Raw genomic sequence first — 27084 nt, forward strand, 5'->3', positions numbered from 1 at the left:
TTTTACATATCCACTAGGATTATGAGCTTTATGTTTGTCTTTGGAAAAACATTTTGTAGGTTTATCTTAAGGATCTGCTAGGTCTGAAATACTATAGCTGGAATAACTGCTTTATGAAAAGTGTTTCTGCAAGTGCCTTAATTTCATTACACGCAGGTTGCTTCTCATTAGTGGTGCTTGTTTATTTTCACCTACACAGTTACCACAAAACCATCCAGTGCAAAGGACAGCTATTCCAGTGCAGGAAAGGAAAATGTAGAATCCATTTAAAATACACCCATGCTAATTTGGAAATGTATGTCACCAAACCACCACTGCAGAAAAATCAGATTATCTGAAGACTGCAGACCTGTGGCAGAGCAGCACGGGAAGCACAGAGAAACACCTCCCCTCGCCAGGAGCGCCCTTCATCACCCCAGGTCGCAGGCAGGCCTTTTCTCACACCAAACCAGCCCATGGAGCAGGGCCGGGCCTGCCGCGGATCCCTAATCCGACCTTCCCGCCAGGACACACCAGACGTGAGGGGAGCCCGCAGAAACCCATAAAAGGGCACAGCCGGCATTAACTAAATTCCTTGAAGACTCTGGACGTGCAGATCTAAAAACCTTTCACAGAGAGGACGGGCGGGGAGTCAGCCCCCTCCCGCCGCCGGTGATGGCCGGCCCTGAGGCCCGCACCCACCCCAGGAGACGACGGGGCTCCCTCCCCGGCCGCAGGGCAGCCCGGCGCGGCTTCGCCTCGCCGCGCCTGGCGCGCAGAGGCAGGGCAGCACCGGTAAAACCCCTAATGGGCGCACCGAGCCGGCGAGGGGCCTCTCCCGCGGCCAGCAAGGGCGGGAGCGGCGGCGGGAGCCCGAGCCCACATCCGATGTCCGCCCGCCCACCCGCCTCCCGAGCCGGCCCGGCGCCCGCCCGCACCGCCCTGTATCCGCGCATGCGCAGCCGGCCGGCCGGCGGGGCGGGCACGTGACCGTGGAGGGCGGGGAGGGGACGGGCGCGCGGCGCTGCGTCTCTGTGGGCCCGGGCCGGCGGCGCAGAGGGGAGGGGGAGGATCCATCATGGCGTCTATGCAGGTGAGGAGCCTGCGGCGGAGCCGGGGTGGGGGCCCAGCGGCGGCGGGGGCCCGGAGCCGGGAAGAGATGCTTCCCCGGTTGTTGTGCGTGGTGGTGCGCTCTGGAGAGCGGTGCGGGCGGAGCAACCGCTAGGACAGCGGCTGAGGGGGTCGGTTGCGCGGCGGCTCTGGCGTTGCCGCGAGGGTAGGGGGACCTGGGGCCGCTCGGCGGGGCCGGGAAGTGCAGGAGGAGGTAGGGTAGGGCCGGCCTGGCACCGGGACGGAGCCGGGATCCGCGGGGGCAGGCTGTGAGGGGCGAGGCCGGGCTCCAGCTGCGGCGGGGAGAGGGAGGAGGGAGCCGCAAGTGAGGGCGGGCGGGGCAGGATGGCGCGCGGGGGAGGGCGTCGGGAGGGTGGGGGGCGAGTTGCCTCGCGGGGAGGGGGTGATTGGCAGCGATGCCCCCTCTGCCTGGGGAGGCGAGGGGAAGGCGAAGGCATCCCTCTTCCCATCGGCAGGGTTTGAGGGGGCCACGGCTTCGCTGGCCGCCGTGAGAGGTGGTCGGCTCGTCCCAGTCCCCCGGCGGTGTGGCCACAGCGTAGCGGGGGGTCAGGGAGATCCCCTCGATGACACCGTGAGGACGGTGTCGAAGGATGTGACCAACAGCTCAGTCTTCCCGGGCGTTTCTGGGGTTACGGCACTGTAATTCTCGGGTGTGGGGGGGCTGGGACAGACAAGTTTTATCCCAAGCCGTGTGCCCGTGGGGTCCTCTTTCTGTCCATAAAATGAGATTGTAGTGTGGTGTCAGTCCTGTGGACAAATAACGTCTGGTTTTACTTGGTTGGATGGGGTTGCTGTAGGTACAGTAGCATGAAACATCCTGCTGCTTGACAGGTATTTCCAGCTGAATTATTTATTCATGCCTTCTCCGAAGGAGTTCTTAAATAGGAGCTGCAGAAATTGCTCTAGAGGAATGGATCACTTTCACTGTGTGCTGCTTTGGGTGGGTGGTGATTTATTGTGACTGGGGCAGGAGAAAAAAAATCACTGGGTTTTGTGGCAGTGGCCCATGTGTTTCTTTATTTCACCTGTAACTGCACTGCTTTTCCTTGAATTTTTACAGTTTTCCATTTTGTTTTCAGATCTGGATGATCTAGCACTTCTGCTTGCTTTCTCAAACTGCTTCTTTACTCGTTCTTGTTTTTGGTTTTGGTTCAGTAAAACTTTTTTTTTTGGTCACTAGTAATGGAACAGCCCAGAAAGAGTGGACAAATTGAATGAAATTAGTTTAACTGTCCTGATAGCCTGAGTTTAGCATAGCTGAAAGGAGTTTAAATGTCAAAGCATTGAACTTTATGGGGTAAAAATTCTGCTCATGAAGTTCAGAAGCATAAAAAAATCATGGTGTGTCTTTCCGAGTTATTGAAATGAAACGGGATCAAGAACTTGAACATACTGTACAGAATGTTCTTCATTTAGCAGTAGTTTAGACAGATAGTCTGATCTGCCTTCATTTTATCAGCTCTGTCAAATGCATTTTTGTAATGCTCTTAATGTTCAGACTTTTACAAGCATAACTGCAAAATAGAGGCAATAATTTTATTATGCAGTATCTTTTATAAAACTGTGAAAACTATAGGGAAAAGACAGTGGTGAAGCTTGAAGGAGTCACTCTGTGGGACTTTGTAAACCTGTGCTGTGTTGCTATCTCTGGCTTGGTAAATGACCTTCTACTGATTGCCTCACCCTCATTCCTTTTGCTCCCTCTGTAAAGGGGAAATAATGATTACAAATTAAGTGAGGTTGTTTAGGATACATGAATGACGAATGTTGCCTAAAAGTAAGGTAAGTTATATGTGGAGGGTAGTACTCACTTCCTGAAAGTATGGCCATGGTAAGTCTAATGTTGTAATTGCTTTCATTTTAGAAATACCAGCTATAAGATTACACTTTTTTCTTTTAAATGGTGTTCTATTGGGTTTTTTTATGTGAGATTCAAGGAAATTTGTGGAGGTTTTTTTGTTTACGTGTTTCTAGTTGTAGACTGTTCAGATGAGTTTTTCCTGAGTTTAGTAAACTATGAATTTAGTAATGTAGTTTAGCAAATTGTCTGGGATTTTTTTTCTTTTTAAAATAAACAGGAAGCATAAATGAAAAATTAGTAAGTGAATTGTAAAATTAGTAAGTATCTCAATAGTAGACACCTTCCCAGGTGAGCTCTGAATTCTTCTATTAATTAACATTTGAATTTTCAGTGCAAAAAACATTTTGCAAAGGAAGCTGTTGTATATAATTTTAAGTGTTTTTCAGTTCAGGTTCATTTAATATGTAAGTTGCCTGACATAAAAAGGAGACATCCTTTTTCTGATTCTATACAGTGTTTTTAAATACCCAATGTTTAACTGAAATGTTTGTGCAACTCATTGCGGTCTCTAACTATACCAGTAGTCTATCACTGTATTGTTATGGCAGTATTACTTATATTTCTGATAAGAATGATATATTGGTACATTAAGTTTTAGTTACTTCTTAAACTGCCATAATTTTATACAGCAATGTAGGATGCGCTGTGTTAACTACATCTTATTTTTACAGATCTACTGAAATTTCTCTGATTAACTTAAAGCTAGAGTTATCTGATCAGTCTAAGTCCAAATCACCTCTATTTGCCAATGAACATCAACCTAAAGAGCTACTGGGGTTCAGTTGACGCGTAGTAACTTGTAAAACTTGGGAGTTTGAGCCTTTATGGGTATTATTTAAACTTGTTATGATCTTTGTCTGCAAGGACATTGTTTAATGGTAGTTTTCTGTAACGCTTTTTTTCTGGAATAATAGAAGCCAATGTTGACAAGATCCTGTTTCTTTTCTAACCACAGTGTTGTCCAAAGTGGTGGCTGATTTGCCGCTGCTGGATTGGTTTAAACCTGGTTTGCATAACTTTAAGCAAATGATATTTTTTTCCCTTACAAACAAAACCCCCAAACAAACCTTGAAGGAAAAGCATTTTTTCAAGGTTTTTCCCAGAAAAATCCCAAGCTTGTGCAACTTTTTCCTGAAAAAAAGCCCCCATAAATATTCTGAAAAGTTGTCATTAGTGTAGATGAGTAGAATGGGTTTGCTTTAGAAATTTAGGTATGGTAATCTGAAGTCTTAAAGCTACACATAACATAAAAATGTTGTAAATACTGAAGAAATAATAAGCAATAAACAGTTGTTCTCGGAACAGCTGGAAACACCAAACTTACATTAAGAATAGAAGAGCAGGTAAGAAATAGAAACAAGGAAGTTCGCTTGAAAATGTGCAGAAAATATATCATTGCTGTACAAAGTGTTAGATACTTAAGGCCTTTTCCTCAACCTACAGATATCAACTATTTGCATCTTAAACTCGAAATATTGACTTTATCCGTAACTGCTGACATTTTAATTACTACCATTTTGTCTTTCCCCTCCTTTCATTTTTAATACCAAGTTACTTCAAACCGTGAATTATGATTGTACATATTTAAACAGCTTTGACAAACACATCTATGGGAGCAGTTTTAGGTTTGCAGTTTATCACCAAAGTAACCTCTGGTCTTTCCTTTAAAGTTAGGCACATGAGATTTGTACATGTAGATATTTAAGTCTGATTAAATACAGAGCTAATGTAATTAGTGACATGAACAGCTTTAGTAAAGGGTGTAGAATGTTAGCCTTCACCATGTGCTTGTATTATCAGAATTTTTTTTTTTGCCCTTGAAAACTGCCTGTTGGTGAGCCACTATCAAATACATGCACACATCAAAATAAAAAGTGCTGCTTGAAAAGTCTTGTTCCAGCAATAGATTTTTTTTCGAAATGCATGTCTAAACAGGCATTTAATAAAATTATTGTACTAGATGACAATGCAGAATTCATGTTAGCTTGAGGAACTTTTATCACAAAACACAAGCCAGTAGCAATACAAAAGTTTCCCACAGGTTTCACCCCAATGTTTTCAGCCAGTGGGGTAGGTGATGAGTATACAAGCCATAAGAAAATACTATGCTCTGGGTTATACCCACATCCAGTTAAACTTCCTTGGTTCTATTCTTTTACCTGCTCTTCTAGTCTCAGTGGAAGTTCTGTGTTTCCAGCTGTTCTCAGGACAATTGCTTAATCTTTCTTCAATATTGGCAGCATTTTTACTTAATAATTTAGAAATAATTTTCTCTTTACTTGACAGCTTTGTTCAGGAAAAAGTTCTAAACTATTTTTAATATATCTTCCAAAAAATCCCAACAAACCCAGCCTTAAGTGAGGAAAGCTTTCAGTCGACTGGAACTTAAATGATGATGCACATGTATTCTGTACTGTTAAACATCACAGTACAGGATTCATGTTATTTCAAATAAAATACTTAAAAAGAAAAAGAAAATGAGTGGTTACAGTAATTATATAACTAATTCTGGGATATAAACACAAAGAAATTATTGGTAGTCAGTAACAACTTGAAGTTTTTAGTGGTGCCATTGGTGAAATACTGTTGAAGATTAAAATTTCAATTGTTTTTAAACTGAAAAATGCAAGTACCATGATTGAGACCAGAATGAGTGGAGAATAAAAAGCATTTCTCCTGTCCACTAAGAGGTTGTTAGTCCTTTATGTAACCTTCAGTTATCAGTCTGTACTGATATGTGGTATATTAGCTTTGGCATATTGCCATGCTAAGTAAAATAAGATAAATGCAAAATTTATAATTATTTTACCACGATGAGCTAGTTTAATCTTGGGGAGTTTTTCTAATAAACTTTTAAAGTGAGATGAATATCAAATGAAGCTTAAAATTTATAGTCTTTAAGTCAGTAATGATAAATAAAATCAAAGTTACGACTTCAGGCCCTAAGGAGTCTTACTGGCTTGGTTTTGTATCTGCTTGTGTAAATAGAATTTTGGGAAACACTTTGCTGTGCAGCATCTGCACAATTTTTGAGCTAGAATGGAAGGATTCACTTCTGAGAAAACAGTAGTAGACAAGTTTACTGAAACCAGTGTCCCTGAGCATTATCAGCAGATTTTTCTTCTAAACAGACCAACTACATAGCTAAATTATAAACCATGAATGCTTTCAACTTTGTCTCTTTGAACGTTGCTATCTCATGAATATGCGTATGATTTAAACCAGGAAAATAAAAGCAGGCAGATATTTATTGTAAAGAATAGTTACTCCAGTTGATTGTAAATATTTTTTATTCAGAGTTTGATAATGTCTTGTACTTGCTTTTAGCCCTAGCTATTCAAGCTCTGAGAAGGGGAAAAGAGAAGACAATAGATTTGCAAAAGCCAGGGAATGTTGTCTTGTTAAGCTGCTCCCTTGGAAAGCTCTGTGAGTTTGTAATTAATAAGCTAAAGCAGCTTAGCTCAAACAATGTGCGAAACTCGGTGATCGAGCACTTTCTTTAATTGTTTGCTCAAATTCTACTGAGCTAAGGCTTTCATACTAAAGGATCTTCGGTATATAATATACAGGTATAGGCTATACTGGTGGGTACTCCTGGAGATTATGTGATTAAATTACCCTCATTAATATGAAAGAGAGAAGGCACAACTTCCATTGACCTTACCCGTAATTATGGCTATGTTCAACAAATACAAATGTGTTTGATATAATGATCATGTCTCTTTTGTAGCCTTGGTTTACAACCAAGAGGTAAGTTTTCAAGGAGTTTGCAGGCCAAAGTTTCCACTGGGGAAGAGGGCGATGAAGGTCTTTTGCTTGGTACTTGGAGACAAAAAATTTGTGCATCTTGCACGGTTTTGAAGTAGCAAAGGACTGTGACAGAATTGTCAGTTGGGTTTTTCCCCTTGGAAGGGAGGACTAGACAATACTATATGTTCATTTAAACCTGTTACAATTTCATTTATTAAAAAACCAAATGAAAATAAAGTTAATAGATTAGTTGTTTTAAAATAAGAAGAGCCAGTAAGCAATCATTAGTGATAGAATGAAGGTCAGGTAACCTGTATTCTGCCTGCTTTTGGAGTTGAGGGTGTTGAAAAAGGTATTCTGGAATCTGTGCCAGCCTTTGCAGGTTTTTTCTTTGTTTTTGTTTTTCCTCTGAGGTGACCTTAATCACTGGAATGAAAAACAGGTATCAGTCTGGGGTGGCAGGGAAAGAAGGGAGGGAACCCCATCATTTGCACTTGAGGAATTGAGACGTCTTATTTTTGATAATTAATAATCTCATTGAGACTACCAGCTATTCATCCTTTCATACACAGTATTGAAAAATAATTCTGTTTCTCCTTGGGTGATTACAAAGTTGTTTGTCATCCTTTTTATTCAACTTAATTAAAAATATTGCTTGATCAGCCTCAAGAAAAAAATCCTGTATATATGTCAATAAATGTTCATAATAGTTTACAGAGTATAGCAAATACTGTCTCTCAAAGTCTGCTGGAATAAAATGTTTCATAGTTTGATGCTGCTTGTTCACATAGAGTTATTTGTTTCTTCTTCATTAGAAATTGGTGGGCAATAATGAAAAGGGACAAGGAAACTGAATGGACTGAGGTTTCCTAAGTTATAAATTATCTCCCTGTTGTTTTTAGGGATATAGATTTGATGAGTATTTAAATATTTTTACAGTTTATAGCTTGCAACATTTTGCCCCTTCTCTTTTCAAAGTGCTTTTTGTCAGAATACAGCATTTTATCTCTATTATCAACCTTTGGAATGATTTTTGTAAGGGTGAGAAATTCCCCAGTAAACATATGGTTGCCCTCATTGTGCCAGCCCTTGCTATTGTCTTAAATTCATTTCTTTAACTGAAGCAGTTCAAGTAATGCCAGATTCTTGTCCTTAAAAGATAAAATTGTTTGACTTTTTAGTACTGCGTGGGGCTTGTGCTGGGTGTTGGTACATTTGAAGACTCCATTTATAAAGCAGATGACTAGCTGTCTTTTTCATTTTATTCTTCATTAGTGGGCTTTGCTTAATTTGCTTTAAAATGACAAGTTCATTGTAAAAAATTTGATTACCTGGCAAAAAGCTTTTTGGACTGTGGAGCTGGAAGACAGGGAAGGGAAGCAGAATGAAGCCCCCATAATCCAAGGGGAAATGGTTAGCAACCTGGTACGCCACTTAAGACACATACAGGTCTATGGGGCTGGATGGGATCCACCCAAGGGTACTGAGGTGGCTGGTGGAAGTGCTCACCAAGCCACTTAGCATCATTTATCAGCACTCCTGGCTAACCAGGGAGGTCCCAGTTGACTGGAGGTCAGCAAATGTGATGCCCGTCTACAGGAAGGGTCGGAAGGAGGATCTGGGGAAATACAGGCCTGTCAGTCTGACCTCAGTGCCAGGGAAGGTTATGGAGGAGATCACCTGATTGTCCTGTACATGCTGTGTGATGGCACTCAAGATGATCAGGCCCAGTCAGCATGGGTTTATGAAAGGCAGGTTCTACTTGACCAACCTGATCTCCTGTGACTAGCTGATCTGATTAGTGGATGCGGGAAAGGCTATGGATGTTGTCTACCTGGACTTTAGTAAAGTCTTTGACACTGTTTCCCACAACATTCTCCTAGAGAAACTGACTGCTCATGGCTTGGATGGGCATACGCTTGGCTGGGTAAAAAAACTGGCTGGATGTCTCGGCCCAAAGAGTTGTGGTGAATGGAGTTAACTCCAGTTGGCAGCCAGTCACAAGTGGTGTTCCCCAGGGCTCAGTATTAGGACCAGTTCTCTTTAATATCTTTATCAATGGTCTGGATGAGGGAATCGAGTACACCCTCAGTAAGTTTGCAGATGACACCAAGTTGTGCGGGAGTGTTGATCTGCTTGAGGGCAGGAAGGCTCTACAGAGTGATCTGGACAGGCTGGATCAATGGACTGAGAGGCCAACTGTATGAGATTCAACAAGGCTGAGTGTCGGGTCCTGCACTTGGGTTACAACAACCCCATGCAATGCTACAGGTCTGGGGAAGAGTGGCTGGGAAACAGCATAGCGGAAAAGGACCTGGGGGTGTTGGTAGATAGTCAGCTGAATATGAGCCAGCAGTGTGCCCAGGTGGCCAAGAAGGCCAACAGCATCCTGGCTTGTATCAGAAATAGTGTGGCTAACAGGACTAGTAGGGAAGTGATTGTGTCCCTGTACTCGGCACTGGTGAGGCTACACCTTGAGTACTGTGTTGAGTTTTGGGCCCCAAAGACAGACATTGAGGTGCTGGAGTGTGTCCAAAGAAGGGCAGTGAAGCTGGTGAAGGGTCTACAGAACAGGTCTTACAAGGAGCGGCTGAGGGAACTGAGGTTGTTTAGCCTGGAGAAAAGGAGGCTGAGGGGAGACCTTCTTGCTTTCTACAACTACCTGAAAGAAGGTTGTAGCCAGGTGGGTGTTGGTCTCCCAAGTAACAAGCAATAAGGACAAGAGGAAATGGCCTCAGGTTGCACCAGAGGAGGCTTAGATGGGATAGTAGGAAAAATTTCTTCACCGGAAGGGTTGTCAATCATTGGAGCAGGCTGCCCAGGGCAGTGGTTGAGTCACCATCCCTGGAGGTATTGAAAAGATGTGTAGATGTGGTGCTTAGGGACATGGTTTAGTGGTGGACTTGGCAGTGCTAGGTTAAGAGTTGGAGTCTGTGATCTTAAAGGTATTTTCCAACCTAAATGATTCTATGATTCTATACAGAGTGTTTTATGTGTCTGTGTGTAGTTATTGGTTTATCTTTAATTATACTGTAGTTCTGATTTCAGGTTGATATTCATAGAATGGTTTGGGTTGGAAGGGACCTCAAAGATCATCTAGTTCCAACCCCCTGCCATGGGCAGGGACACCCTCCACTAGACCACATTGCCCAAAGCCCCATCCAACCTGGCCTTGAACACTTCCGGGGATGGGGCATCCACAACCTCTCTGGGCAACCTGTTCCAGTGCCTCACCACCCTCATAGTGAAGAATTTCTTCCTAACATCTAATCTGAATCGACCCTCCTTCAGCTTGAACCCATTACCCCTTGTCCTGTCACTACACTCCCTGAGAAACAGTCCCTCACCATCTTTCCTGTAGGCCCCCTTCAGGTACTGGAAGGCCGCAATTAGATCTCCCGGGAGCTGCCTTTTGTCCAGGGTTTTTTCACTTGTCTCTTAGTGAGTTTAAGTCAAGCATATTATTCCCTGTAGAAGAGGGCTGTGTTGCTTTGACCTTCCAGTCAAATATTTTAGAATATCTTGGAGCATGTGAAGATAATGTTCTGTTATCAAACTGAGAAATCAACAATCCTTCCTCCCACCCTTGCCCCCCCCCCACCCCAAGTCTATAACCTAATGAAATGTTTAAATGCTCAGAAGAATGCAAGATTAGTGGTGGAAACTTTTTTGTAAGTAGCTCATTAAAAGATTCATGCATTGCCTTTCAGTTCCTTTAAAAAGAGAGAAATGTACAAAATGCCTGACATTCAGGACTTGAAGTATGGATTGATCTTGGAAAATAACATTAGAACTGGGTTGCCAGATGTTAACATGTTTTATTAGAAATGAGGAGGAGGAGACTAATCTGCTTCTGCATTCTCAGTACAGATTGAAAACCTGATATTCAGCCAAAAATAGATAAAACTGAAAAACAATTCTTCAAATTCAAATCCTGGTATTATTTTTTATGGACAGAGTATTTTCTGAAGCTGTTTTGTTATGTGTCCTGCTGAAGCTTTAATTTGGCACATCCAGGTAATTATCTTTCCTTCCTGCAGCCTTGATTAAATCTTACCATAAGAAATTTCATTAGGAAAAAATCACCCAGGATTGTGATAATCAAGTATCTGGATGGTTTGTGAGTTTGGGAACCCGGGCCAAATGATTTTGCCTGAATAATGGGATATACTCTGCGGGGGCTTTCGTGAATGACCTGATTGGTTAGGAAACAAAGGATTTTTTTTAATTTGTAGGAACTCTTTCATCTTTTCTTTATAGTTCTTCAGTAGCAAGATGGACCGTAGCAGGTAATTTTTTCTTAAATGTCACTGTTTTTAATCTTTACCTTGTTTCCCTTATCTTTGAGAGCTTTTTGGTATTTAAAGTTAGGTGTAACATGCAATCAGTTCCAGCAATGCTTGCACTGTTAAAAATTATTTTCTGTAGAGGAGTTTTGTTTGAAAAGCTAGACTGTCTATCCAGTGTTTACACCTTCATATTTTGGATTTGAGATACTTTTCAGTAAGAAATGTGTGAATGGAAGAACCAAAATGCTGAAAATAGAGTTGTTACTGGTCTTAACTCTCTCAGGCTAGTAGGTTGTACTAACAGACTGGTAACAGCTTTGATTATGAAACAATGTGGTGGTGGTGTAACAATGTTGTTGTAGCCTGTTAACAACTCCTCCTGTTCTGGTACAAGGTTACTGTTTGTCTTCATTCAGCCGGGGAGTGCTTGGAAAAAAAAAAATCCCTCTCCTGCATGTAAAAACTTCTTCAAAACAGAAAGGATTTTTTTTGTCAAACATTTTGTAACTTGAATGGGGGAGGGGGTGACAGCCTGTAGCTTATGAGTGAAATGTAAATTTCTTGCCAGGACTTCATCATAATACTTACAGTGCTTTTGTGCTAACGGTTTGCTGGGTACATTTTAGTCTTTGGATGTGGAAAAGAATCATTAGTAGTTACTGAAGAAATATTGTTAGGTTTCCCTAGGGTGCAGCAGCTTTACCTACATTAAGTAGAAGAGTGGAGCCCCTGTGGGATTAATTTTTAACTTTTAATTATTTATCACTTAGTTTTTTCTTCCTCTTTGATCTCCAAGCCACATAAAGATTTGAGTTTGTAGTGTCTAGGAAAGCTTGGTCTTGGAAGGCTACTCCTTTCTTACATCATCGCAGAAAAGAAAAGTGAATTTGAATGTATGGAAAAAGAAGGTTTCTAACAAAATTCAAATGCGGGTGTTTTGGACACCCATGCTTCCTAGTCTGTGAAGTTACTGTTCCATCTTTCACCTTCTTCATATCCTCATGATACTGCCTAACTGAGCATGGCTAGTAATCTCTACCACTCCAGGTGAGAAGGCCACCGCATTCCCGCTTAATTGCCCATCAGAGCTGGTGTTAGTGGTAAAAGAAGGTGTGGTGATGGAACATTTCTTCCAGCAGAAATGAACAGAAGCTGTTTTCCCATGTTCCATGTCTTGCTTTACTGGTAGGTTTGTGCTCTATTGGTAGAGAAGAAATTGCTTTTCCCCTAGCTGTCTTCTATGAAACTCTTACCACTGCTCTTAATATATCCTGTCTTGTACTGAATCTCCTTTTGGTGTAAACAACTCAGCTTTTCTATTCCTTTCTCTTTTTTAAAAAAAAAAAAAAAAAAAGGAAAATCTGTAAAATAGACTTTCAAGTCTATATTAGGGGTTATTCACAGGTAAAGTATTTGGCTAAGATAGCTCATCATTTAGTTTACCCATTTAAGATATTACCCATTTAAGACATTGCACATCTCGTGCAACATGGTCTAGTGGAGGGTGTCCCTGCCTGCAACAGGGGGCTTGGAACTAGATGATCTTTAAGGTCCCTTCCAACCCAAACCATTCTATGATTCTATGATTTCTTGAAACACCAAAATGTGGAATATTCAAGAGTTGCAAAGATGAGGCAGTTGAATGTATGCATTGATCTCTGTTTGGGTTTATTTTCTTTGTATGATTTACCTTTATCTCCTCAGAACTGAGAATAAAAACGTTATAATAAGCCAGGAGTATGGGCACACAGTTGAACTTGATTGGATATTTTACTGCTAATCAAAAAAGCCAATGTAACAGTGCATGTATGCTTTGCTTACTCTAATTGTGAAGTATAATATGTTAACTGAAACTATTTATTGGCTATCTTAGTTGCTCTCACCTATATGTACATAATTTGTACTTGGTGGTGACCCCTATAACTAAAGGTGCCTTACTTTTTTTTCACTGTACATGTTTTTGTTTGCATATAGCTTTGTTAAACTTTAACTCTCTAGGCTCCAGTTTTTCAAGGGAGGGGCAGAGCTGTTGCAAGAGTTCTGACAATGGGCTTAGAACTGGAAATAGACACCTGATATTGTGATACTCCTTTTAAAGGCATTGAGGAAGGTAATTGTCACGTATCTACAAGAGCTAGATAAATTTTCATGGCGGAGGAGGGGAATATCTTTGACTGCACTGTTGCTTTGTGGAGGTTTGTGGTTAAAGTCTGTCTACCTGCCTGTGTCTGTGGGTATGATCCTTGTTTGTGATTGTGCTGGTTTTGACTGAGATAGAGTTAATTTTCTTCATAGTAGCTAGTATGAGGCTATGTTTTGGATTTGTGCTGAAAACTGTTGATAATATAGAGATGATTTTGTTACTGCTGAGCAGTGCTTACACAGAGCCAAGGCCTTTTCTGCTTCTCACCCCACCCCACCAGTGAGGAGGCTGGGGGTGCACAAGAAGTTGGGAGGGAACACAGCCGGGACAGCTGACCCCAACTGACCAAAGGGATATTCCATACCATATGACATCATGCTCAGCATATAAAGCTAGGGGAAGAAGAAGAAAGGGAGGGACGTTCAGAGTGATGGTGTTTGTCTTCCCAAGTAACCGTTAGGCACGATGGAGCCCTGCATTCCTGGAGATGCCTGAACACCTGCCAGCCTGTGGGAATTGGTGAATGAATTCCTTGTCTTGCTTTGCTTGTGCACGCAGCTTTTGCTTTACCTATTAAACTGTCTTTATCTTAACCCATGAGTTTTCTCACTTTTACTCTTTGATTTTCTCCCCCATCCCACCATGGGGGGAGTGAGTGAGCAGCTGTGTGGGGCTTAGCTGCCATCTGGGGTTAAACCATGACAGTGGTGGAATCAGAAAAAAGATCCCTGGTTTTGGGGAGTGTGATGATGATATTGCCATATATGCTTTAGGAATATAGGTTATTGCCTTTTGAGTTAGCTGACAGGGACACAAAGACCAGTGAAAAGATTTTTGTATCTGTTAGTAAACATCTATATGATACATAACTTCTAGCTCAATGGTGCACAGTAACCAAACTTTTAATTTTGCTCTGTATGCCTTGAGAAGTCTTATGAGCTTGACACTTCAGAAAATCTGTGGAGGATAACTGAAAGGGTTGCACAAATCCTATTTGACAGAATTAGCAACAGAATACAAGCCATTGCTATGTCAGTCATTTCTTGGCTACTTGTAAACTTTCTTTTGGAACTGGTGTTTGGTGAAGTAAGTAATCTTGGTTTCAAAGACTTCCACTTTTTTGAAAATACTTGTGTAAACTACTGGTTATGTCACTACTCTTTGCCTTTTGTAGCTGGTTGTTCCTTTAATTGAAGGGCTGTGGTGTTACTCAGTCTTAGGTGTCTGATCTTCCTACTCTGCTGTTCTGTTTCCTTCTAGATGGTGAATGTTCTTACCAATTTGATGCTTTTTATTAAACTTGGAAGCTGTATTAAGAGAGTGTTTAAACATAAAATCCTCTCTCAAAAATAAGGAAAAGATCAAATTAAAATTGCCTGTGCATCCTGCATTTATTCCCCCTTTTGTAAATAACTCCATGATTGCAACCCGTGTTTTCTTTTACAGTCTCTTTAAATAGAAAGTGGACAAGTAGGAAGGGAGTTTATATATGAAACTTTATGATGAATTAGCAGAAACATTGGAAAGATGGTCTTGTGATGTGAAGAGAACAATACAGCAAGCACAACTCACAGGAGCCTGTCAATGTACAGAAAATATCTGTTTGGAGCTTGTTGTGGGAGTGAGTAGCTGCACTAGCTTGTATTTTGTCTTAAAGGAACTGGTTGAGAGGCTGAAAGCAACTTGAGTAGGTGACGAAAAAAATGGTATTCTTGGTTCATGATAAGAAAGAAAAGCAAAAGTAATAATGATATTGACTTTAGATAACCATGTCTTAACATAGCTGGAGATCTGTAAATAAAGGAGGACTCCTGATAATTAAGAGTGTTGAAGGGCTACAGGTTTCTAGAAGAAAATACTAATTCACAGTGGCAAGCTGTCTCAATATGGAAAAAATAGAGGAAATATAGTAAAAGTCAGTATGGCTATGTGAGGAGCTATGTGATGACTTGAAGACTGAAAAGGCTTTGTGCAAAACAGAAAAGTGAAAATAAGTAATTACTGCTGAAGCTCAATATGAAATAAAGGGTCAACCATATAAGAGTGAAATTTACGCGTGGTGCATTGTTTTAAATTAGCAGATTTTAAAAGTGTTAGAAAGGTTTTTATAAATCACTAGAAAGATGAAGAAAGGGATGAGCCTATAAATAGAAAAGGAAAGCAAAGAATAGATGATACAGGTACTTAAATGAATAACGAGGCAGTAAATCATGCCAAACAAAGGGCAGATTCAATGCCTTTTAGGCACTGGATATTCTGTCAGTCACTAGGATTCAGCTGTGTAGGTTTTGGGGTAGGTTTTTTTTGTTTAAGTGTTTAAGCAACTGAATCTGAGTTTTTTGATAGTTACTTTGAGTTTCCAGATGATAAATACTGTTTTTATTCTTCTAGTATCATGTGAAAGGGTGGCTTCTGGAAATCACTGGACCAAACAGTTTCTGATGCCTATAAGATATAATAGACAATTAACTTGTGAGTACATAGATAAAAAGTAGCCAAAATGGATTTCAGAAGAAGAATCACGTTGAACTAACGTGATTTGCTCTTCTTAGTGTGTGGTAACTATTGTGAAAGAGGAGCAGTAGCTGTATTCTGACTGTGTAAATGTTTTTGACTTGCAGTAGTGTGACATTTGAATAAGCACACAAGAAAAATATGGTCCAAATCAGTGGATTTTTTTTTCTTTTTTAACTACAAAGACCACATCTCAAGGTATCACAGTTGTACTTTGGTTGTAGTAAAATCACTCTTGTTTCGACTGGGTGTCTGATTCAGAGACGGCATTCGGTTCTGTCAAGCTGAGTGGACCTACCAAAGGATATTTTGAGGGCAATCTGCATTGGCTTTCATGCTTTCTGAAAGTGGCTTGGATGATTGGCATATTAGTGTTCTTACAAAATACATATGTGACAGCAAAATGAGAATTAAAATTGAAAACATGCAATTCAGTAGAGAAAGCTACAAAGTATTTAAGAGAGGGAGAAGAGGGGAAATGGGAGTCTACAAATATGAATGAGTAGCAGGCTGATCAGTGCTTGTGTGGAAGAGGCTCTGAGTTATGTGTGCAGACAATGTGAGCCAAAGTATTGTGCTGCTACTAAGAAAAAATAAATCTTTGGAATATATTCCTGTAAATGTCATGATGAAACATTCTTCTTTTTATATAAATACATATATGTAAAAATACAATTTAAGGAATTAGCTGGAGACCAGCAAAGATTAAATGCTTAGAAAATGATACTTGGAGGACGAGGAGTTGAAAGAATTATGAGGTTAGTTTAGTTAACATTAGGGAGAGAGAGAAGTTGAACTAAGTGAAAGAATTCTCTCCTATATCCCTGAAGAGTAAGAGAAGTAATTTAACATAATTTATTCTACTCACCTAGATCTCTTACTGTGAAGAAAATTCTTCCAATTATAAAAGCAAGAGATAGGATGATGTGGAAAATGTTAAAGGCTTTTAACTACAAGGATATTTTAAGAATCTTTGATCCATCCTTATGTAAGGAAGATGGAGAGGTGACTTCCCTGACGTATCTTCAAGTCCTACGTTTATAGGATTCTGTAAATGAGATAGTTAAAATTGTCTGAAGTGTTAATCCATTATACTTTGTCCTGCTATGTATGTTGCTGTTTATTTTCAAGAATTTTGTACCAGAAAAACAATTTGCTGTATTCATAGCTGTCAAATACAAGGAAGGCTTTTCTCCTCTGAAACTGTTCCTTTTTAGATGCTTAATTTCAGAAACTTACAGTTGCAGCATGCCTTTTGTACATAACGTGTGTGGGCTGGGTATATCAGAATCATGTTTTTTTAAAAGTACATAACTGAATTCTCTTGAAGTTAAAGAGTGTGTGTTTCTGGATTTGTGCGTGATATTACAGTAGTCTTTAGGGTTAGTGTTACTCTGAGAAAATTAATGTTCCTTGTAACCTCTGTGGTCAGCTAGTACAATATTGTTAAACACTGAAGAATTAATTTCAAGTTGTATTTAAACTTTAGATGTTTTCTGAATTACTATGCTAACTAGGAGCTCAATTTCCTAATTAAACTATATGAATCTGGCCTTCAAGGACTTTATTTAAGAGGTTGTGTGTTTGTGTGGGGTTTTTTTGTTGTTTGGTTTGGTTTTGTTTAAACTAGATCTGGCTCCCGATAATCCAGTTTTGTGTATTAATGAGACACAGCACGAGACAAATTATTTTGAGTTGTGGTAAGGGAGAGAGGAAGGAAAAAAAAAAACCCTTCATAATATCTTTGGAGAGTGTCTTCCAAATTTTCTGAACATCCTTAGCTGCATATTGGGCTGTGTGTGCCAGCCTGTAGCGAGCAGCTTGAGAAAAGCGATTCTTGCCTTCTCTCTGTCAGTTGAGTCCACATCTGGAGTACCGTCTTTAGGGAGTTCCAGAACAAGACAGACATTGATGTACTGGAGTGAGTCCAACAGATGGCCACCAAGATGGTTAAGGGCTGAGCTATGTGATGTACAATGAGAGGCTGACTGGATTTCTTCAGCCTTAAGAAGAGAAGGCAAAGGGAAGATCTTGCTGATGCCTATAACAGCCTGATGGGAGGGTGATAGGGAAAACAGAGCCACAGTGGGAAGACAATGGGCAACAGACACAAATTGGAACATGAGATCTTTCAATAAGATATAAAAGAAACATTTTATACCATGAGGATAGTCAAACACTGGAATGCATTGATCAGAGAGGCTGATTAAAATACAATTTTCTAAATATTAGTTAGGCCCTCTCTTAAAAAAAAAAAAAAAAAATCAGTATTTGAATGAATTCTGGTTAGTAGGCCGTGATGCCCTCTACAATTTTGTTCAGTTGCTATAGAGTACTCTCGAGCATCTTCTGGAAGAGGTCTGTAGGCAGCTGTTTGTTAGTTTGTACAGAAATAATTGAGTTGATGCCTGATAGAACAAATCAAATTTTGAAAATGTCTGGTGAAGGCCTATTAAAGATACCCAACTGTGTTCATCAGATAAGGTATGATTAACTTGTATGGCATGGTTAATGAAATAGTAGAGAACTGTAAAACAGATAGTATATTTTATTATTCCAGTTGGGAAAAAAACCCCAACAACAACCAAAAACAAACAAACAAACAAACCCCAACAACAACAAAAAAAGCAAAACAAAAAAACCCCAAAACCAAACAAATAAGGACTTATATTCCCAAAAGTATCACATCTTAAATGTGTATCAGTTGGTTCAATAACAGTAATTCTCTTCGTGTAAGGACTTCGCCTTGCTTCTCTCTTTAGACTGTAGTGGCTAGAGTAATACTGCTGAAATCTCTAAAATTGTTTTCCCCTTTAGCTGTCTAACACTTTCAGAGTTCTTGTCATTATGGGGACTGGAGAAATCTAGGAACTTACTATAAAATTATATTTTTGCTGTTTAATTTCAAGGGAAGTTATCCAAGATAGTCAATATAGCTGGAGAGAATAAAAATGAAAAGGATTCTGTACCATCTCTAATAGCAGTTGTTGGTCTTCTGTCCTGATTGCCTGCAATTCTGGGATGAGATCTTCTTAATTTTTGAGCTTTTGTTTGTGTTTGGTTTTTTCCTGGCCTTACCCTGAAGGGGAGCAACGTTGAGATACATGAAATCCATCAGGGCAAAGTATAATGGAGAACACAGCTGATACTTCAGACAGACATAGGGTTAGAGAGGTTACATAAGGCTGAAGGGCCTAACAGCTTTTCCTGATACTTGGTTCTGTTTGGGACATTTCCTCTGAATGAAGAACAAGTCCAGAAGAGCTGTGAGTTTCTTGACCTCTGCATCCCCTCCCTACCTTTCCAGTGTGGAGCTCTGCTTAGGAACTTACTGTTAATCAGAATTGCACTGGAGTTTTCTATGCATAATAGGTAATCATAGTCAGGTTTTCTTTGTGGATTCCCTTATTTCAAAGTGATACATTTTTTTGCTAAAGCTTGTTTTCATTTCATTGCAACACTAGCAATGTTATAGGCTTGGTTTTCTGGGGGACTTCTATTGTTTGGTTTCTTTGGCTTAATAGTCAGATAACATATCTGTTTTCTACTGAATGTCCTCTTAGCTTTATATGGGAATGACATGGATGGGTTTTTTATTTATTTATATTCTCACCGAGAGCTGCAAATGCAGGTCAGACTGAACTTATGTTGAAACTTGTTTGAACTGGCTAACTTAGAAATGATAATTTCATTTTTACCTTTAAAAATGCAATTCTGTTTACTGTGATACTTTTGACCCAAAGTGTGAATAGTATCTTCTGTTACTTCCCTGGGATGCATTTTTGGATCATTTTTGATGAGAAGCAATGTGTTATCTGTATGCGTTATTTGCATGTAATGGACAGGCCCCTCTGACAGTGTTAGCAAATGTTTAAGATCAGAGGAACCGAGCACTTCAGTGGTACTCTGCTGATCAAGTACACTTTTTTTTTCCTTGGGTTACTGGTTAGTTGTTTGGTTTGTTTTGGTTTTTTTTTTTAGAAAGAACTATAAATATTATATATGAGAACTGAAAAGCTGTGAAGCAATCAGAGAGAATATCTTTGTGCTGGGGAGATGGATAAAAGAGTGAGGCTGTATTAAACTGAAAAGATGGTTGCTAGAGAAAAGAGTCAAAGGTTCAAACTTCAAATGAGGTATTTTAAATGTTGATAAGTTGGAATTTTTAGTAGGTTACAGAACAAACAAAATTTCCTCTTTTCAAATTGCTGTGTTTGATCAGATACTGATACCTTAATGTGGCTGGTTTTTAATTTTAAAATGGATTTTAGGCTCCTTTTTATAAAGACAGAATTGTATAGTTGGTCTACTACTGAATTATTTGCGGTTCTTACATATATTTGTTCTTTACTATTTTTTTCTTAATGTTTCCAAATCTCCTCTATAAGGGAAAGAGTTTTAATTTTCCCTTAGCATATAAGGTTCTGATCTCTGAAATATTTTAAATACTTCTCTATATGGTGATCTATATGACAAGGCATACACAGGTTGACTACCATTGAGGTTTATTTGATGATGGTCTTGTAAAGTGTTAGAGAATTGACTTCAAAATATCTCTACCCCTCAAATTCAGGATTTGTCAAACGGTTTTGGAACTTTGTTCTTTTGTAGTTTAATTCATAATAGTAAGTTTAATTCATAATAGTAGTGTTAAACACTGTTGGTGTTTATAATCTGAAATTTTCTTAAACTGTGCAGAAAGCAAAAGGTGAATGCTAGCAATCTAATCTGTTTTTCACTGTTAGCAACATATATAGTTTTCTTACAAAAATGCTAGCATTGTTTTTTTAGTTAGTTTATATCTGTATGCCAGTTATAACAGCCTTTAAAATTCTTTTATGATAGAACTTTTCACTTCCAAACATATTTAATTGCTTGCAAATAAAAGGCTTTTAAAGTGTGTGTTTGGGTTCGAGGCAGAAACTTTCAAAACAGAAACCCAAAGCAAGTTTTCAGGGCTGCTTGATAGAGACAGAAAGTTGTTTCAAAATGTAAATTGTGAATGTATGAGGGTGTTTTCTTTAGGACTTGTGTGTCTGAATTTATTGTAGTCCTATTTCAAAGGTGTTAATGAGATACTGAATCACTTCTGTGTTGACAAACACTTTTTATTTTCTCCTGTGGATTTTAAGTTCTACTAAGCATCAGAAAATTTGTTTGGAAAATTAGTAAGAAACAGCTACGAATGCGTGATAAACCTACATTTTAAAAAATTGTATGTTGAATCAAAATTAGATACTAAACCCCCAACCATATGTATTTATTCCTCTTGAGTGCTAGGTCAGGCTTAAATCTTATGTAAGGTTATTTCAACTAGTAGGATGATGGAAGTGTACTGGTAGGCGGTAAACACTAAAATTGTTGACGGGAAACAGGAGAGTAAGAAATGAGAAAGCCTTGAACTTTCCGTTATCTAGATGGCTTGGAAATGACAAAACATATTGCATAATTGTTTATATGGAGAAAATACACTCTGAAAGCAGTGTCAATGAGAGCACTTCACAGAGGTTGCATTTCCCTTGCTTCATAGATTGTAAGAAACGGTTCTGGTAGTTGTTATAGAAGCGGCTGATTGCAGATACAGATTTATCCCTGTCAAAAGAGGTAAGAATTACCTGAGCTACTGGTGTAACACTTTTCTAAATATTACAACTCTGTAGGTTCCAAGATGCAGTTACTATAAAGTTAGAAAATAATTTGTGTTCTGCAAGTCATGTAGTCTTGTTTTAGTTTTGTGTTCTGTCCTCTGGGATGATTTAGAAAAAGGCAAAGGCTTGCACAGATGCCAGATAAAAGGAAGAGTTGTGCTGTTAAACTCTTGGAGAATTAATTGTAAATCTGATGCTATCAGGGGAATATGAAATGTTTACTCCTAGGTGTAGAGCTCTAATTGATGTCTTTGTAATATGACAGAATACTGGATACCTCTGTGTATTTCGTAATGCAACAGTTCTTCACTTAGCAGTGTTGCAAATGTAGGTGCCGTTGCATTTTACCAAAGAAGTAAGTTTAAGTCCTGTGACTTTTTTTGCCTTTGACTTTTCAGGGGAGTCTTCCCTCTTTCTCACCTTTCAGTTTCACTTTGTATTTAAATTTTCAAATAAAATTCCTTTTACTTTTCAACAATTGATGAAATGTACTTTAGTTTGCATGTTTATTCTTGAACTTTATATTTCAAATATTCTGTACTATTTCTTTATAGAAACGATTACAAAAAGAACTATTGGCATTGCAAAATGATCCACCTCCAGGAATGACTCTAAATGAAAAGAGTGTACAAAATTCAATTACACAGTAAGTATATATACTGTTTTATTTTTGCTATCAAGCTGAAAAGTGTAAGTAATGAAGTGTCCTCTGCGTGCCACTTCCACCACTTATTCCAAGTAACATTCTGAATTTTTGTTTTTAGTCTAGGGAGTGAAACATCGCTCTACTTAATGAGCATATTGCAGTAATGTGCTGGACGCTCTCAGGAACTGGATAGTCATTTCATTAAATTTCTCTTAGGCATTTTATTGTCTAACAAAATGTCAATTGGTAAAAGCTTCTGCGTATTTTGGAATAAAATAATTTAACAATCTCTCATAGCTACTCTACTAACCTCTGAAAGCCCTCTAAATTTATTGAAGTAATGGAGTGGCTGGTTGAGAGTTTCTCCATTATTTGTGTTGAGTATATTTTGTAGCTGATAATTTCCATTACCTTCTTTCTCTAAAAGAAGTGGAAGAAGCTTCTTAAAGAGCAAAGTTATCTAGGGACATTTCTTTGCACTTTCCTTCCTACTGTAGTTTTTTCTGTGATTAGCAAAATGCAAAGACAAACATGGTTAAATATTCTGTTCTGTCCATTGAAATGGACAGGTGTTGTTCCTGGTATTTAAAATATTTTTTTAAATTGACTGAAATTCAAAAGATTTAGACTGTGTTGACATTTCTTTTAGATAATTTTCTTAGTTTAATTTTATGGAAATGTTAAAAATTCTTAGCAGATGTAAACGTGTATAAAAGTATGAATCTCAGGCTATATGTTCTGGACTATATTATTGATTCATGAATCAATTTAAAAACATAACATAGACCTGATTTCTGATGTTGCTTCACATCTGCACTTTTGGTGGTGGCGCTCAGATGATGTTACACGAGGCTTTTCTTAGCTTTGTATATGCTGAGTTAAACACTGCTATTGCTTTTTAAATGATGTGGGTTTTGTGATAGTTCATGCGGATTAATATGACTAAAACAAATTGAAATAGCACTTTCCAGAATTTGGTACAAATAATAATAAACTACTGTACAACTGCTGAATTACAGCTTGTGTTTCTTGCTTTACTTTGGATTTTCTTTAGGAAGCAAAATACTTAAATTTTCTGAAAAAAAGACTCTAATATTCCAAGTGTTTTTCATTTAAACAAAAAACAGCTATCAAGTGAAAATTCACAGCAGATGAGATGGAAAAAGACCCACAGATCATTTTTTTTCCCTGATTAGGGATTTCCATTTTCCTTACGATGTCTCTTTCTGCTTTGTACAATTTTTATACTTTTCAATACCTTACAAATAAAAACTTCTTGTTTACTATCATGCTAGATTTTGGAATTGTCACTGTTTAAGAAGCTTTCTGTGGCAAATAACATTGTATTTTCTCTCTTTGAGGGTTTTTGATGTGAGGTAGCGTGTTCTGAGTTCATTAATCAAGTTGCAGTTTGGACTGGTGCAGTAGAGGTTTGTGTAGCAATACTAGCTTGGTTTTGAAACATGTTGAATAAAATAATTGGATCCCATGATGTAACTGGGTCATTTGAAATGTTAAGCAATCATCTATTTTAAATACACAAGGATTAGAAATTTGAGATGGCTAAACCATAAAGCACACAGGAAAGATGGGTTCTAGTGATTCCTTGACCATAAAAGGAGCAATGTCCAGGCAGAGTTATCTTCTACTTAGTAAATTAAACTTTTAAAAACTTGAAAGTGAAGATGAAGGTTCTGAATCACAAGGACCAATAAAGCTGCAGGGTATTGCTGCAGCATGTGTATAAATGTAAAAGCAGAAGGCATAAGAAGAGATATGTGGTCCGGAGCACAGGTAGATTAAATTGAAGGAGTCTTCACAAAATTAAAATGTGGAACATTAATACAGCCATCATCACGCTACTGTTGAAGATGCATTCCTCCTGAAGAGTATGACATATAACAGTTCAGTAGAGAAGCAATTTTCTCAAAAAGAAGAGAAGAGGGGAAGATAAAAAATGTGCATGGCTTAAATACATGGGGAGAGTGAAAAAGACAGGAGGATGGAGAGGTTGGGAACAGGATCATCAGACTGCCAGCTGGAGGAGATGTTGACTTTTCTGTACACATTGCTGTTCTGAAAAATCTCAGATGCCTCACTTGAGTCGAATATAAATCTTATCTGATCATTTTTTATAGTCTCTTGCTGATTCTTTACCTTATCGTATTGCTCAAATGTGTAAAACTCAATCAAAGGTGAAAGACAAAAATGGGGAAGTGATGCTGCAAAGAATGGTATTAAGAGATCAACAACAGAACTGCAGAGTGACAGAAGTTAGATAGCAGAGTGTTGCTGTATGTGTTGAACAATATGCAAAGCATCTATTTTTGACTGGATTAAAAAAACCCCAACCCAAAACCAAGAGCAGCAAAAAACCTACACCCAACACCCCACCCCTCAACTCCACCTGTCAGTTACTTCTGTGTTAGTATGGTGAAAGGAGCAGATGCAGAGGAAAAAGAATACTGTGGTATGTTGAGGTGTTATCTTTATTACAGTTGCAAAGCATCTTTTTGTTTGTTTGTTTTTGTTTTGCTTTTAATTTTCTGTGACATTTTCCTTTTTTTACTATTAATTTTTCCAGTTTTGGTTCCATTACCTGTCAGTATACCATTTAATTCCTGAGTTTTTCACTCAGGCCTAAGTGCAAGAGGAGTGTTGCCCTTCCCCCTTGGATACAGATTTTATTTTAATAAACTGTATTGATGATTTCCTTGACAGAAAAGTAAACCAACATGAAAGAGAATTGGTACTAGTTTGTTTCCTTCCAAGCCTGTTTTTGTGTAGGAATGAACTTTGGAACAGGTTTTTTGTTTCACCTCTGTTGTCTCACATTAACAGTCATTTTATTGGGAACTGATGGGTCTGTGTTGAGTTCAAGTCAGAATTACTGGTATAATTTGCAGCACTCTAACAATGCCTGTGTGTAAAATACCAAGCTTGTTTCTTTTCAATGTAGGCTTGATGTGTTACTCACTTTTGTGATAGTTATGATACTTATGGAGAGTTTAGAAGATTTGGCTGTGATTGGTAATTGATTTAATTAGTCCTGTGCTCCAGGAGTAAAATTATAATTTGTCAGTACACAATACTAACAGTTTTTTCCCCATTCCTTAGATGGATTGTAGACATGGAAGGTGCTCCAGGAACACTATATGAAGGGGAGAAATTTCAGCTTCTATTTAAGTTCAGTAGTCGGTATCCTTTTGATTCGCCTCAGGTAACCGCTTTCTTACTTCGTGCTTAATGCTACCTTTAGGTTATAGCTACATGACACATGCTCAATATTAGTATCATCCACATATCCTAATATGAGGTTTAGTTACTTTAATTTGTGTTAAACACATTGTGCAGATGTGCAGATGCCTTTGCTTTTAAAAAGGACTCTGCAGTGAGATGTAGTGCTGTGACAGTCTACTTTGGTTTCATAGGAGATGAGAGCAGTGTAAATTGGAGACTTCTTTGTGGTTGATATTCGTATCATATGAAAGAGCAGCACAGAGTAGAGTAGGAAGGTCCCCTTCACTGCAGTGTAGGAGTAAACGTAGCTTCTTTGTCCTCTCTCTTTCTGCTTCCAGCTTTTTTTTTTTTTTGTAGTTTGTTTTTAAGCCTCTTGCATCTTCTCTGGTGCCATTGTTAATACAGCTGGAGAAATACGGTGCTTGTGGTAGGGAATCTCATAGATATATGACATCTTTACGAGAGGCCTGCAAATCCAGTGGTTATAATTGAGGTGTGAGATACTGTGTTGCTTTCGTGGCAACATAAAGAACTGAAGGGTCTGCAATACTACTAGGCTGCAGAATGAGCTCTGTACATCCATCTCTCCATTACCTGAGGGGAATGTTAACAAAACATGGCTGGTAAGAGTAGTGTTCAGCTATCACGCCCACTCATCTGAAAAAGGAAGAAGAAAAGCAAAAGTGCCTTAGTTCTTGTCCCGTCTGTTTCAGCTCAAAGTTCCAAGAGTGATCTCTGACACTTTTCTCATTGGTGTTGAAACTGAAACACAGAGCTGAGAGACACTTAAACCATTATCATCACGTATTTTTAGATACCATGATAAAAACTAGAATGCTGACTTTTCAGTCTTAGGTTTTAAGGAACAAACTGGCCACCTGTACTTCTGCACCCCATCAGGTTTGCAGTAAATTACTCATAGGTGACCCACAGGACAATAGCCACTTTCATTTGGTTCCAAGTAGGTACTGTTTGTACTCACCGCCCAACCTGTGTATATGGCTCTGTGCAGTTTATTGTATACCAGCAAATTAGATAGCTGCCTGTGCATTGATTTTTAGCGCAGAAAACAATTAAGAATTTAAGTACTGGATACTTGATTGTTGTAGATGGCTAGAATGTCTGTTTTAAAAATGCTGCTGTGCAGTAAGTTCATTCTATATTACAAACCTCTGGGTCATAGTTTTCTCCTACAAATCTACTTACTGTGAATTGACAATTTATACTTCTGCTACTGAATGACTTGGTTGTTTTCTGTCTTTAAATGTATGTTGTCTATCATAGTGTGCATGCTTTTACTTACCTAGTATGCCTAGTTCTGGTTTTCCTATAAAAGGGAGACAGTTAGAAGTGAAATACATTACTGCATTAGAAAGGTAAGCTCTTCAATGCTTAAGAAATATCAGGTTTAAGACATATGAAAGATGATTCTGCATCCAGTTTTTCTGCTGCCTTACAAATGTATCTGCCATTTGGAAAATAGATTAAGCTCTCTAATTTTAGTTCCCTGTATGATGAAGCTGTTGCTTCTTTCTTGTAGTCAGTGATGAGGTGGGCATGCTGTGTACCTATATACATATTTGTACACATACATATAACTAGATAACTTACAAAACACTTAAGAGGCTTCTAGGTATTATGGTTATGAGTGGTAGAGGTTTATTATGTCATTGCATAAAAGATGACAGTGGTTATGTTGGATAAGGAGCTCAGGAGATTAATGCTGCTATGAAGGTTTCACTTTTACTCCATTTCCATTGGTCCTGAGCCAACTATGTGTTTGACAAAAGCTTGATGTAAGAGCATTAGTTGTCAAAATTGCTTTTCTAACCTTTTCTTGACTGTGATGTTATATTTTAATAGAGAGGAGTTAAGGTTCTAAA

General features: G+C 38.8%; 1 protein-coding gene across 9 annotated transcripts in view; it reads left to right on the forward strand.

The window, feature by feature from the left end:
- Positions 1–961: 961 nt before the first annotated feature.
- Positions 962–27084, forward strand: part of UBE2W (ubiquitin conjugating enzyme E2 W) — a 48206-nt gene continuing 22083 nt past the window's right edge. For 4 of the 9 annotated variants that reach the window (XR_008575675.1, XR_008575674.1, XM_054814821.1 and 1 more), the window contains exons 1-3: positions 1007–1072; positions 21870–21961; positions 25079–25181. Coding sequence is in view for 7 of the 9 variants with exons in the window: in XM_054814821.1 (XP_054670796.1) it covers positions 1058–1072; positions 21870–21961; positions 25079–25181 (210 nt within the window). In the remaining 2 variants the exon portion in view is untranslated. Of the gene's footprint in view, positions 1073–6376; positions 6398–21114; positions 21272–21614; positions 21671–21869; positions 21962–25078; positions 25182–27084 lie in introns of those variants that run through there. The other 5 variants (XM_054814820.1, XM_054814818.1, XM_054814824.1 and 2 more) reach the window with 5 other exon arrangements.

The sequence above is a fragment of the Grus americana genome, chromosome 2, assembly GCF_028858705.1.
Source record: "Grus americana isolate bGruAme1 chromosome 2, bGruAme1.mat, whole genome shotgun sequence".
Lineage (NCBI taxonomy): Eukaryota > Metazoa > Chordata > Aves > Gruiformes > Gruidae > Grus > Grus americana.